The 14924-nt window shown below is 43.3% G+C and overlaps 1 protein-coding gene across 2 annotated transcripts in view; it reads right to left on the reverse strand.

Moving 5' to 3' along the window:
• Positions 1-2256: 2256 nt before the first annotated feature.
• Positions 2257-14924, reverse strand: part of LOC144579583 (uncharacterized) — a 36270-nt gene continuing 23602 nt past the window's right edge. The window contains exons 2-3 of one of the 2 annotated variants that reach the window (XM_078351670.1): positions 12205-12384; positions 2257-5878 (exon numbers count right to left, since the gene is read on the reverse strand). In XM_078351670.1, coding sequence (XP_078207796.1) covers positions 12231-12384 — 154 coding nt within the window. In that variant the 3' untranslated portion in view covers positions 2257-5878; positions 12205-12230. Of the gene's footprint in view, positions 5879-11598; positions 12385-14924 lie in introns of those variants that run through there. The other variant, XM_078351669.1, reaches the window with a different exon arrangement.

Below are 14924 nucleotides of genomic sequence, written 5' to 3' on the forward strand. Positions count from 1 at the left end.
GAAAAAGATACATATACACCCACAGAAAAATGTCCATAGGTACTTGTTTAAGAACACAAGGTTAAGAAGTGCTTGTCTGCAATGCAATTTTCAATAACTGCATAGTATACAACATATGGCCACCCTACAATTTATTTCATCAACCTCCTATTGTGCAGATTTAGACTGTTTCCAGTTTTTCCCCATTATAATCTCCATGATAAATTTCTAGAACTAGAATTACTAATTATATTAGAATGTTTCCACTGTAGGGAACAGGATGCCCAGGTAACAGTGGTTTATATTTCTCACATAACAAAAGATTCAGAGGAAGCAGCCCAGTGCAGACTCAGTAATACCATCGAGAACCCATACTTTTGCTGTCTTTCTGCTCTGCTGTCCTTAGTTTTTTGTCTTGTCACCTCATGGCTACAAAATGGCTGCTGCAGCATCAGGTATCACTCCCTTGCTCAAGGCAGGATGAAGTGGGGAAGAATAATACTTTTTATCAAGAAAGCAGACTTATATTTAAATCTCAAGAACTAGGTCACATGTCTTTAGGTCTTTAAGGGAGGCAGCAAAAGTAAATATTTTTTCCAGGCTATTTTAATAGAGGCAGTGAAGAGAGAAGAGTGCTGGTGGTGGGTTCCTGGTTAATCAGTCTATTACATAGGTCTTGACTTTCTAAGCATTTTAGGGGAGTTGATCTACAGAGGCAATATACTTGAAAGGGCTTTAAAAACCAAAAAATTCTGTACAAATGTGAGGTATATAATTTACTAGAAACAATGCTATGTTTTCTCAGCAGATTGAATATGTAGTGTAACTGTGAATCCCTGGGAAACCGCCTTCCTAATTGGCCACCTCTGTTCAGAAAGATATTATTAAAACTCTTCTTACAAAAACAGTTTTTCCATACCCAGTGACCAAATTGCTTGTTTAGACCCTGTTTTGACATTCCAGTCACCTCCTGCAGGGTGTCAGGGAAACAACATTAAGCATGGGGTCCAAAGACCTAAGTTTATTTCTTAGATCGGCCACCTGATCACAAGGAAGGCATTTATCTAGGCCTTGGATTCCTTACCTGTAGGATGTGAGTAATAACTTCTATTTTAGAGCATTGCTGAAGGGACAAGCTGAGATTATGGATGAGAAAGTGCTAGGAAGTGAAATGTAGATGTTGGTTGTTGTTGTTTAGCAGTCATTCCATTTAGTTGTTGAGCTTTTTTTTTTTTTTTTTTAAGAGAGACACAGGTTCTCACTCGTGCACAGGCTGGAGTACAGTGACACAATCACAGCTCACTGAAGCCTCAAACTCCTGGGCTCAGGTGATCCTCCCACCTTAGTCTTCCCAAGTAGCTAAGATTATAGGTAAGCACAGCCACACTTGGCTAATTTCTAAATTTTTTTGTAGAGACAGGGTCTTGCTATGTTGCCCAGGCTGGTCTGGAACTCTTGGCCTCAAGCAATCCTCCTGCCTCAGCCTCCCAAAGTATTGGAATTACAGACATAAGTCACCGCCCCTGGCTAGCAGTCATTCTTGCTGGCCATTTTGGGACCTATTGAATCAAGGTGAGGGCCTGTGATTTGCTGGTAAACTGAGTCTCCAAAGAGGAAAATGTGCCTTGATCTGTGGCAATTTGGTGATTTTCCTGGGATAAATATTCTTACCATGGCTGATACCCAGCTACCAACAGTTTAACAACCAGTCATTAAATTCCCATATATTTAACACTTCATCTCGTTAGCTAATATAAGTCAGCTGTAGCATGCCCAGAGCACAAAATCAACCACCTACTACTGAAGTGTCCTGGTTGGGCCAGAATCACTTTATTGACTCACATAACCAAGACATTCAGGACTAGTTCTGGCTTCATGCAAGCCTGAATCCAGGTGTCCACACAATGAAAACAAGAACTCAAGCATGTTTCCCCTCAAGGTGGCAAAATGGCCAGTAGCAGTTGCAGTTTAGCAACCTGGTGAAAAAAAAGCACTTCTTTCTCTCTCTCTCTCTTTTTTTTTTTTTTTTTTTTTAGATAGAGCCTCATTCTATCACCTAGGCTGGAGTACAGTGGCGTGATCTTGGTTCACTGCAACCTCCACTTCCCCTGAGTAGCTAGGATTACAGGCACATGTGCCACAATGCCTAGCAAATTTTTTGTGTTTTTAGTGTAGACGGCATTTTACCATGTTGGCCAGGCTGGTCTCAAACTCCTGACCTCAGGTGATCTCCCTGCCTTGGCCTCCCAGAGTGCTGGGATTACAGGTGTGAGCCATTATGCCTGGTCTTCTTTCTTGATAGTCCAATAAAGCCCCTACAAATCACTCAGATCGCCAGCTTCAGTCATGTGCTAATCTCTGAACCAACCATGGTAAACCAGAGAGTAAGGTACAGGCAATAGCTGGGTCTGAACCATGTGCTTATCCCTGGAGCTGATGTGGCCTACCTATCCGAACTACACAAGCCAAGAATGAATGAGGCTGGTTCCCCAAAGGAAAAGTGGAATTTCAGAAGAAGCGGGGATTATGATGGATAATTTTATGTGTCAACTTGTCTGGGCTAATGGATGCCAGATGTCTGGTGAAACATTATTTATGGGTGTGTCTGTGAGAGTGTCAATGGAAGATATTAATAGACTGAGTAAGAAGATCATCCTTACCAATAAGGGTAGGTGTCATCTAATCCAATGAGGGCTTGAATAGTACGAAAAGGCAGAGGAAGGGTGATCTTGCCACCTCTCTCTACTTGGCTGAGATAGACATCTTCCCCAGCCCTTGGGCATCAGAGCTCCTGGTTCTTGGGCTTTCACGCTCAGACCAGGGCTTCCACCATTGGATCTCCACTCTCAGGCCCTCAGACTTGGACTGAATTACGCCACCAGCTTTCTTGGTTCTCCAGCTTGGGGACAGCAGTTTGTGGGACTTCTCACCCTCCATATCTGTATGAGCCAATTCCTATAATAAATCTCATCTATCTATCTATCTATCTGTCTATCTATCTATCTATCTATCCATCCATCCATCTATCCTATCGGTTCTGTTTCCGTGGAGAGCCCTGACTAATGCATGGATCAGTGCTTGACAGATCAAAGCAGCAGATGTTCACTCCAAATCGGATGTGCTTTCCATTGTCCTGGGGAGGTGTGTCTGTCATTGAACCATAGGAGATCCAAATATAGTTCAAGCATCCCTTGGCTTCATCAGCAGGTGGTTCTCAAAGAGGTCATGTTTACATTAATATGCAGATTTTCTTCATTGTGAAACACTGCTTTTCAAGATGGCCGCTGTAGTAATTCTGAAGGTCCCTCCAGGGCACATCCACACAGCCTCGAAAATCAGTCTGGGCTACTGCTTCCAACAAAACTGCTCAACCCATGCCCTGGTGTTCAATGCTATATTCCAGGGCCATGAGATGAAAAAGCCATGGGCCCTACTCCCTAGAGCCCACAGTTGAACTGGAGATGAGATGGATGGTAGATACTGTATATTAAACACTTACTATGTACCAGGCATTTTACAGGCCTTTTCTCCTTTAATCTTCCCAACTGTCTTTTGAGGTATGGATTATGATCTGCACTTTACATATGATGGAACTGGTGGCTAAAAATACTGTGCAGGCTAGCTCAGCTGGGAAGTGGTGGAGTCAGGGTTCCATGATCAGGTCTTCTGATGTTTAGTCAAGGACTCTAGTTTTCATCTCCCTCTCTACCTCCTGGCCAGGGTCAAATTAAACTCAACTTGGTATTAGTCCCAAGCCTAAAACAGTGCTCGTCTCATAAGAGATGTTCCATTCAAGTCAACTGAGTGTAAGATTTAGTCTGTACATGTTCCTCAGAGGGCCACTGGGGTCAGATTCTCACCTCAAGTGGTCAGATTCATTGGCCTAGGCCAGTGTTATGGGTTGAACTGAGTTCGCCCAAAATTCATATGTAGAAGTCTTAACCCACATACTACAGAACGTGGCTCACACCTGTAATCCCAGCACTTTGGGATGCTGAGCAAGGCAGATTACGAGGTTAGTAGTTCCAGACCAGCCTGGCCAACATGCTGAAACCCCATCTCTACTAAAAATACAAAATTAGCCACGCATGGCGGTGTGTGCCTGTAATCCTAGGTTCTCAAGGGGCTGAGGCAGGAGAATCACTTGAACCCGGGAAGTGGAGGTTGCAGTGAGCCCAGATCACGCCACTGCACACTAGCCTGGGCAACAGAGCAAGACTCAGTCTCAGAAGAAGAAGAAGAAAAAAATGTGACTGTGTTTGGAGATGGGGCCTGTAAATAGGTAATTAAGTTAAACTGAGGTCATTAAGGTGGACCCTAATTCACTGTGACTGATGTCCTAATAAGAAGAGAAAACCTGGACATGGACACACAGAGGAAAGACCACGTGGAGACCAGGAGAAGACGGCCACCTACAAGCCAAGGAGAGAGGCCTCATGAGTAACCAACCCTGCCAACCTTGATCTTGGACTTTTAGTCTCCAAAACTGTGAGACAGCAAATGTCTACTGTTCAAGTCACTCAGGCTGTGGTACTTTGTTACAACAGCCTAACAAACAAATACAGTCAGGAAGTATTGGAGAGAAGAATGTCTTTACTGATTTTTTTTTTCTTTTTTATAGAGACCGGGTCCTGCTATGTTGCTTAGGCTGGTCTTGAACTTCTGGGCTCAAGTAATCCACCCGCCTTGGCCTCCCAAAGTGCTGGCATTGATATTTTAAAAGTTCAGGCGTGGGCAACATAGTAAGACCTGTTGATTTTTTAAAAGTTGAGGCGTGGGCAGTATAGCAAGCAAGACCTTGTCTCTACAAACAATTAAAAAATTAACTGGACGTGGTGGGGCATGCCTGTGGTCCCAGCTATCCTGGAGGCTGAGGCAGGAGGATGGCTTGAGCCTGGGAGGGCAAAGCTGTAGTGAGCCAAGGTCACACCACTGCACTCCAGCCTGGGCGACAGAGAGACTTTGTCTCAAAAATAAATAAATAAATAGATAAAATAAACAATTGAGTAGGTAACACACATACATTCAAAAGGCATAAAGCCTCCATCCTACCTAAGCTCTACCCCAACTCAGAGTCCCTCCTGGGAAGCAAATGGTTACCAGTATCTCATGTTTCCTTTCTAAGATATTTATTCTTTCTCTCTTCATAAACACAAGGGTATGTTTAAATTATTTTTTCTCACTCCATACACACAGTTCTGCACCTCACTTTTTCATTTAATAAAACATCCTGCAGCGTCTGCAAGAATGACTTTAATGAAGCATGTTTGGAAAGTCGGAGAAAGAAATATCCTGGTGAAATTACCAACATGAATGAAAAATACAAGCAATGCATTAAGACAATACAGCCACTCTGCTCAGTTTTTTCAGCCTGCTGCATTCTGAGGAGCAGGGGGGAGAGGTGTCAGAAGGAGGTGGATGGGCACCGCCTGAACCCTTAGGGGCTGGCAAGGAGCCTGGATCTCTCAGGAGGGCGAACCTTTGGTTTCTCGCTCCCTCCTTAGTGTCCCACTCTGCCCTCCTCTCCCTCACACACAAAGTAGGTCAGCATGAGAGATGCTGCCTCCAGCGAGCAGGAGGGAGATGGTCCATGCTGAGTGGGAGGGCACGATTCGGGGCCCATATTGGGATGCCATCTGTAATTGTAGCCTCTCAGAGCTGGAAGAGATCTTAAAGATCATCCTGTGTAATTCCCTCATTTTGCAGATGGAGAAGCTGAACCTGGAGGAAAAGAAGATCTTTCCTAAGGTCACATAGCCAGGAGGGGACAGAGCAGAGACTAGAGCATGGGTGTCCTACCTTTTGCTAGTGCTCTTTTTATGTCATCACAATGCCTCTGCTGGTTTTGGAATCTTTGTCTAGATACTCAGCTTTTACTTTGCTTCCTTTGTCATCCCCTCTGCAATTACAAATAAGAGAACAGACCATGAAGTCAGACAGCCTGGGTTTTAGTACTGGTTCCACTCACTAGCTGTGTGATGTAGGGAAGTTAATTAGCCTTTCTGTCCCTCAGTTTCTTCTATAAAATGAAGAGTATGAGAACATCTACCCTTTAGAACTGTTGACAGGGCAGCCATGTTGCATAGGTCCAAGGACCAGCATTCACAGCACAGTCTGTAATACAGACAATGTTAGTGGTGCCCCCTGGAATTGTGCAGTGCACAGTTTGGAGGCTGTTCACAGTAGTTCTGGCTGAAAAGAGTTAAATGAGATCATGTTTGTCCATTCATTTGCATACTAAGAGCTCATTAAATGTTGGCTATTATTATCATCATTTTTATTGTCATCGCAAAGAACCAATTTTTTTGTCTTCAGAAGCATCAAAGAATAGGAGAGGTGAGAAGAAGAGTCCTATTTTCATGCTTCATTTGTCTAATTCAAGGTACTAAGCATTCAGTACAGAAAACCTGGAAAACATCTATAAGAATGAACAACAACAATCACAATCCCATGAACCAGAAATAATCTCTTTGACATATGGAATATGTTTTTCTAGACTTTTTTCTCTGCCTGCTTTTTTCACTTACTGATACATTGGAAACACTTTCCCATGTCAATTTTCTAGTCGGGTGCGGTGGCTCACGCCTGTAATCCCAGAACTTTGGGAGGCTGAGGCAGGAGAACTGCTTGAGCTCAGGAAGTTCAAGACCAGCCTGCACAATGTAGTGAGACCTCATCTCTATTAAAAATGAAAAGAAAAATCAGCCTACTCTGTAGACTGAGGCTGGAGTATCGCTTGAGCCCTGGGGATAGAGGCTGCAGTAAGCTATGATGGTGCCACTAACACTCTAGCCTGAATGACAGAACTAAACCCTGTCTCAAAAAATTTTTTTCATCTACAACATCAGTTTCAATGAAAGGACTGCAGCATAGTGATTAAAAACATAGATGCTGTGTCTAGATGGCCTAGTTTCAAATGTCAGCTCTTCTACTTACCAGTTGTGTGATCCTGGGTACGATAGTCAAACTGCGTTTCAGTTTCCTCACCTGTACAGTGGGGCTAATAATAATGCTTACCCTGTAGGATTGTTGTGACAATTAAATGAGTTAATATATGTCATATTCCTAGAGAAGTACTTGGTAGAGTGTTTGCCATGTTACTGTTATTTTTTTGGATGCCTTACCATTTGTGAATCTGGTCTCCTACTGTTGGCTTTTTAGGTCATTTCCAGTTTTCGCTGCCGTAAATAATGTGGCCACAGATATTCTCAGCCATGTGTCTTTGAGCATACCCATGATTATTTTATAAAAATAAATTCCTAGAAATGGAATTGCTGGCTGATGTAGGATATATGTGCCAAAATATTCAAAATTTGTGCCAATTAACATTCTGGCGGCATTTGAAAGGACAGGAGAGTATCATAAGTCCCTGGGGTCTTGAGAATCAGAACAGGGACACAGTTTGGGATTAGAAAATGTATTTTAGTTGTTGGGAGATCCATGTAGTTCCCTGGAGATGATATTCACATCTTTGTCTTTCGTAGTCCAATACCTTGTTTTCCAAATTTCAGTTGTTTGAGTACCATCCTCATGATTTTTTTGTATTCACAAACCATCTATACTATATTTGATATTTTAAAATACATCCACTTTTTTAAAAAAACATGAAGACATTTACTTTAAAAGAACATTTTCAATTATATGTATAAATGGAAAACCAGAATCGCCAGCCAAAAAAAGGAAGTAACTGTGAAAAGAAATATAACACAAGGTAAACGTTATTAAATTGTAGCTAGACACTGTTGCTCAGGAAGGCTCTGAGCTCCAGGCCATGCACTTTGCATTGTTAGAGAAATAGAGAGGGGGGTTAGTAAATGAGCAAGAGCTGCAGGGGTGTTAAAGACTTAATAGCAGCAAAGAATCAACAGAGAATTGAAGAGATTTAATTTTATTTGATTTGTCTTTGCAGAGTAGGAAAGATGGAGTGGCAGAGGCACGAAGGACCTGTGAATTTTCCTACTAAAATTATCTCCGTAACTATCATTTTCCTTACTTTAAGAAACATTAGCCAATATTGGCTTCCTAGGTCCGAAAAACAGCTTCCTAGGTCTGAAAAAACTCTTTACTGCATAAGCTCATGCAATTTTCACAATAACCTGATCAAGAAGGTGCTGTAAGTATTACCTCCATTTTACAGATGAGAAAATTAAGGGATAGTAAATTAACATGCCCAAGGTTGGTACAGCTAATCAGTAGTAGAGCTGGGATTTGAACCTCAGGTACACTGGTTCCAGAGTCCAAATGGCTCCTAATTTCTGTTTTACACTGTAAGTGGGTGGGGCTATGACCAGTTATTGGCTGCATCCCTCATCCCTCACTCTCATAGCTATAAGGTATAGTTAGACAATGGGACTTTCCTTGGACTCCCTTGACCCTGTCTGATAATTGGTTTCTCATCTTGTCAGTTTGATTTTATTTTGACCTTGACCTTATTTTGTTACCTTGAATTGGTGACTTTGAGACTCTGAAACCCTCTGCTGGTACGGATGGCTGAAGGTCTTCTTGCACCTGAGATGCTTAGGTCTAGAGATATCATATTTGCGTGAGACTTACGGAGGCTAGAGTGGAGGGGTGAGTGATAATATTTTGCCAAGTGTTATGGAGTGAGTTACTGTCAAAGCTTGGACTAGAATCCAGATCTGCTGTCTCCTCCTTGAGTGCCCTCCTCACTACACCCTTGGCTTGCTTTCCTTCCTTCCTTTCTCTTTCTTTCTTCTGTTTTTTTTTGAGACAGAGTTTTGTTCTTGTTGCCCAGGCTGAAGTGCAATGGCACGATCTTGGCTCATCATAACCTCAACCTCCTGGGTTCAAGCGATTCTCCTGCCTCAGCCTCCCAAGTAGCTGGGATCACAGGCATGCATTACTATGCACAGCTAATTTTGTATTTTTAGTAGAGACAGGATTTCACCATGTTGGCCAGGGTGGTCTTGAACTCCCGACCTCAGGTGATCCACCTGCCTTGGCCTCCCAAGGTGCTAAGATTACAGGCATGAGCCACTGGTCTGGCCTCACCCTTTCCTTTCTTAAGTTACATGAACAGTTTACCTTCATAACCATGGTCTCATCAATTTTTCCCTGTAATTTGGGAGATAGGTATTACTGTGAGTGCTTTATAAATGAGGAAACTGAGGTTATGGTCAAGGTCACATAGCTAATAAATGGCAGAGTCTCTTGCTTATATTAGAGGACATTCTGTCAGAGAGGGGCATGATTAGAACTAGAACCCAGTCCTATTTGGCTTTAAGTACAGATCTCTTCCCACAAAGGGCCCCACATCCATTTTTGTCCCTTAGTGCCCTAGATCCTGACACTATCTCCCATTTCCTAAGATTTTAAACTTATCTCTTTTCTAAAGGGATGAGGGAGTGGTGCCAAGTATGAGTGACTCATACTAAAGTGTGAATGACTACTTGGCCTCATATGTTTCCCCATCTGGGTCTGCTTGCCCTTAAAGAAGTTACCCTCTAGTGCAACCAAAGGAATTCACTCCTATATTAATAATCTATTGCTACATAACAGATCACCCCCAAAACTTAGTGGTTTGAAATAACAATAATCCATTTATTATCTCTTACAGTTTCTGTAAGACTAACTCAGAAAAGGCAGAGAGAAGGCATGACTCTACTCCACAATGCCTCAGTCCTCAGCCGTGGGAAGGAATCATCTGAAAGTTCACTCATGCACACATTTCTGCCTCATCTCATTGGCTGAGGTAATGCCAAAGGTCCAGCCAGTTTAGAGGGGAATTAACATAGGCCCCACCTCTCAACGAAGGGATGTTGATGTCATGCTATAAGAACTTGAGGCCGGGTGCGGTGGCTCACGCCTGTAATCCCAGCACTTTGGGAGGCTGAGGCAGGCAGATCATGAGGTCGGAAGTTAAGGACCAGCCTGGCCAACATGATGAAACTCCATCTCTACTAAAAATACAAAAATTAGACCAGCATGGTGGTGGGCACCTGTAATCCCAGCTACTCAGGAGGCTGAGGCAGGAGAATTGCTTGAACCCGGGAGGCAGAGATTTCAGAGAACCAAAATCACACTACTGTATTCCAGCCTGGGCAACAGAGCAAGGCTTCATCTCGGAGAGACAAACACACACACACACACACACACACACACACACACACACACAAAACAACAAAGAACTTGTGGGATGGATATTTTGCAGTCATCTTTGGAAAATACAATCTGGCACAACTCTCTAATAGTGGAATTTCATGCACAAGTCATGAACAGATTTTTGGGCAGTGGAGGCTCCTCTTGGTGGCCCCGATGAGACTCCATTGCTCCTGGGGTTGTTCTCTGGCTGCCTGCATTCAGAATCCTGCTTTTCTCTGCATTTATGCTGCAGTCGTTTTATAATCCATTTTTCTCAGAAGGTTCAGACAGCCCTCACCGCTGACAAGCAGGGGTGTGATCCTGCTGCCAAGAGGACCTGACATTGACAATAAACAGCAATAAAAGTGCCCGTCTGCTTCTGTGCCATTAGATGGAGCCCAGCCAGCCATGACTAGAAAGTTTCCTATTTTGAAGTAGGCCTTCCCTGTGCCCAAGAGGAGCCTAAAGACTAAAGGTGGGTCCGACCCTGGGTGAGGGAGTGTGTGTGCTGCTGGTGGGGGATATCAAAATCTGTCCAGCGACATGGTGGCAGTTCTAGAATTTCTCTATACGGGCTTTATAAGCAGCAATCTGGTTGGAAGAAGGAATTAGAGGTTCCATTTGCCTAATACTTGACATATGCTTGAGAAAACATTTGTTGATTTCAAAGATCCAGGAGTAAAGGCTGACTTAGTTTGGATTTGACCAGAAGAGGACTCTGAGACAAAGATTTGGGGATGGGGAAGTGAGACAAGCAATGGAAGGTAGCCATAAAGGGTACACCATCAAGCCAGCTAACACTGTGGGAGAGGGAAGCTTATCCCTATGGGGAAACTACGAAAGTCAGTGTAGAACCCTTGTCTCAGAGTTATCTCACCCAAGAGTTGAAAAAGTTGGAGTATTCATACTCCTGTTGCTATGAGGAATGTCCCAGTGAAGCAGGGTTAATCCCAGCCTGCTGTTCTGAGTAGAGTAGGCTCCCATGGCTTTGGAGAAAGCCCTGAGACACAGAGACGTGGTACTGGTAGCAGGAAGGTGGAACACACCCAGTGGCAAAGAAGGTTGACAATGTTTGCTTCAAATGACAACTGTCTCAGTGTGCCCAGTACTAAGGAGGGTCCCGGGATGTGGGACTTTCAGTTTTAAAACCAGGAATGTCCTAGACAGACCAAGATGAGGCAGTCACCCCAGCTACAAGGGCAGAGCAACAGGGGGAACTAAAGCCCATCCATCACCCAAACCTACTGTCTGAAAGGAAGGATCAAAAAAGGACTTACGAATGATAAAACTGTTCCGGTTAGATAGTGGTGATGGTTGCATGTTGTACAATTTTATGAATATACTAACTATTGACTTATATACTTTAAAAGGATTAATTTTATGGTATGTGAATTAGATCTCAATAAAAATAATTCACATGAAGACATATAGATCAATGGAACATAACTGGGAATCTGGAAATAAACCCTTATTTTTATGGTCAATTGATTCTGACATGTCATTGGATTTAGAGTCCATTCGTTAATCCAGGATGATCTTATCCTAAGTTCCCCAATTTAATTACATCTGTGAAGACCAACCCCTTTTTCAAATAAGTTCACATTCATGGGTTCTGGGATTAGGATGTGGACATATCTTTTTTGGGGTCACCATGCAATCCACTACAACCCCCATTTTACACATGAGGAAACTGAGTCACTTGCTAAGGCAATACAACCAGTTAGCAGGAAGAGATGTGAATCTGGGCAATCTGTCTCCAAAGCCACCCAGAAATGAAGGGACAAGACCACATAAGATTTCTCCAGCTGGTGATAAAAGATGGATGAGCTCTGACCACAGCCTGGAGGCCAACTCCTTAAATCCAGCCCCTGCTGCCTTTGCTGAACTTACCTCCTTTGTCCAATTTCTCCACAATTACCCTCTGCTCCATCAGGTGGCCTGTGGCCTGTAACATTTGTATAAGAAGTGAAAAATGAGAATGGCCATGACACTAGTGGATTTTTTGTTTAGCAGGGGAGTGTTTAGAGGTGAATCTTGGGACTATAAAATCAGGTATGGCTCAATGAAAGAACATGGGATTGGAGTCCAGCAGATCTGGGTTCCCATTATAGCTCTGCCACTTACTTGCTCTGAGACCTCAGCCAAGTCACTTAATCCTTTTGAGTCTCTGTGTTCTCATTTGTTAAAGGAGACGGTGGGTGGGGGAGATCTATTTCAGGGTGCTGTTGCAAAGATTCAATGCTTCCAGTTCTATCATCATGAGTTTTTCTGAATTCTCCATTCTGTTCACCAGTGTAGACAACCCTGAAGGAAAACAAGAAGACGGGGCTGAGCTGCTTGAGAATTTCTCTGAAGATAGCAGCATCAGTTTGGGAGAGAAGAGCTTATTTCAATGAGCCTCCATTAGCCAGAAGGAGGAATGTTTTGGCTGAATATCAAGCATTCTCTCTTGCTCTTTGAGCACACACAGAGCTACTCCTGGCTGGAATCCTGTATCACTGCAGTCACCTGCCTTGCTTCCTGCCTCCAGATCCTTCTCATACCCACAGCTGAGATCCCTGTCACCCATCCCTACAGGCTCAAAGCCACCCCTAACATCAGGCAGAATTTAAGGAGACCGAGGACAGAGGAATACTATGGTTACCAATGAAATACCATTTCACGGCTTACATTTGTTGTTTATTTACTACACACCAGATATTGTGCTAAGAGTTTTTCTTTTTTTGGAGATGGAGTTTCACTCTTCTTGTCCAGGTTGGAGTACAGTGGCATGATCTCTGCTCACTGCAACCTCCGCCTCCCGGGTTCAAGAGATTCTTCTGCCTCAGCCTCCCAAGTAGTTGGGATTACAGGCGTGTCCCACCATGCCCGGCTAATCTTTTGTGTTTTTAGTAGAGACGGGGTTTCACCATGTTGGCCAGGTTGGTCTCGAACTCCTGCCTCTGCCTCTCAAAGTGCTGGGATTACATGCGTGCGCCACTGCACCTTGCCATGTTAAGAGTTTTACATGCACATTCTCATTTACTCCTCACCCACAAACTTATAAGGCAGGTACTATTATTTTTCTGATAATAAAACTGAAGCCCAAGAAAGTTATATAAATTGCCAAAACCCCCTAAACCATAGCTGAATGGATCAAGATTGGATAGCTGACCTGAGGTGGATCACTCAGATTCTCTCTCCCAGAAATTTGGAATTGTATTTAAGAGACAGATAGTCTCTGCTGGTCACTCAAAATGAAGACATAAACTTGGCAGCTGTGAGGTGGTTATTAATGGTATACACATAGCAAAAAAGCCACTCTGTAGGTGTAGAGAGAAAGAATTAGGCAGATGGAGAAAGAAACAGATAAATGTGAGCAAAGGACTGGCTTTCTGGATTCCCCGGTTACACTTCTTGCCTCAATTAGTTAAGACTCCAGGAAATAAGTGATAGAAACATGACTTCTATTGGCTTAAATGAAAAGGAATGCATAGACTCTAAAAATAACACAGCTTTAGCCTTAGCTGGATCTGATGCTCAGTGTTGTCAGGAACCCGTCTCTATTTCTTGGATCTACCTTCTTCTGCGTTGGCGTCAGAATCAGGCAAGCTCCTTCTTCATGATAGAAATATGGCTGCTGGAGGTCCCACGCATAGATTCTTACACTTTCATGCCAGGCAGAGAGTCTAGAAGTTCCAAAGAAGGTCTCACCATTGAGCCACTGGTTGGCTTGGGTCACATTCCCAAATCTAAGGCTATTTACTGTGTTTGAGGAGATGAAATACCTGATTGGCCAGATGTGATTCAGGGGTTGGGATTGATTCCACCTGAATCACATGAGCTGAGAGCAGGGAAACGTGGCTCCCCAAAGGAAAACAATGGTGCTATCATCAGAGAAAGGAGGACTGGCCATAGGGCAATAAATACCATGGGTGTTTATGCATGCTGTTCTATTCTTATATTTCTTCCCTTTTCTTTGGCTGGCTTACAATGGTTTTGAGGAGGATTCTGTTATTTGTAACTTAAAGCAGCCTTGATTGACAGAGCTAGATTTCTACCATATGCTTTCAGCTGTCTTGTCCTACAATCTGGTAGCATTCGCCCAGCCACAGCTCCAATAACATGTCCTACCTGCCCTAACACCTAATTATAGTCATAGCTAAAGATTGCTGTATTCTTTCTATTCACACCAGCTTGATGCAAACCAGCATATGGAGGCTTGGTGGAGAAGGAAGAGCCTCAAAATTGAAAGAGCTTGGGTTCTTGAGCCACTACTTACAGGACCACCTGGCAATCAGAAATACACATGTTGGGCTAAATGTACACAAGAAGTAACCTATTTGGTAAGCTTCTGAGATGTGAGAGTTGATGTATTTTAGCAGACACCATAACCTTAACTAACATAAAGATAAAGAAGGGCTTCAAAACCCAGCTTAAGGAGTTTCAACTTGATTTTCATGGATAGTTAGATTTACCAATCAGGGATCTTAGTTGCAAGCAACAGAAACCAACTCTAGATTACATAAGCAAGAAGGGAATTAATTGAAAGTACATTGGAATCCCAGCACTTTGGGATGGTGAGGAGGGTGGATCACTTGAGGTCAAGAGTTCGACACCAGCCTGGCCAACATGGTGAAACCCTGTCTCTACTAAAAATACAAAAATTAGCTGGGGATGGTGGCGGTCACCTGTAACCCCAGCTACTTGGAAGGCTGAAGCAGGAGAATTGCTTGAAACCTGGGAGACAGAGGCTGCAGTGAGCTAAGATCACGCCACTGCACTCTGGCCAACAGAGCAAGACTCTGTCTCAAAACAACAACCACAAAAAAAGCAAGTGCATAAGCACATTGGGTAGCTCACTG

Source organism: Callithrix jacchus, chromosome 15, assembly GCF_049354715.1.
Source record: "Callithrix jacchus isolate 240 chromosome 15, calJac240_pri, whole genome shotgun sequence".
NCBI lineage: Eukaryota > Metazoa > Chordata > Mammalia > Primates > Cebidae > Callithrix > Callithrix jacchus.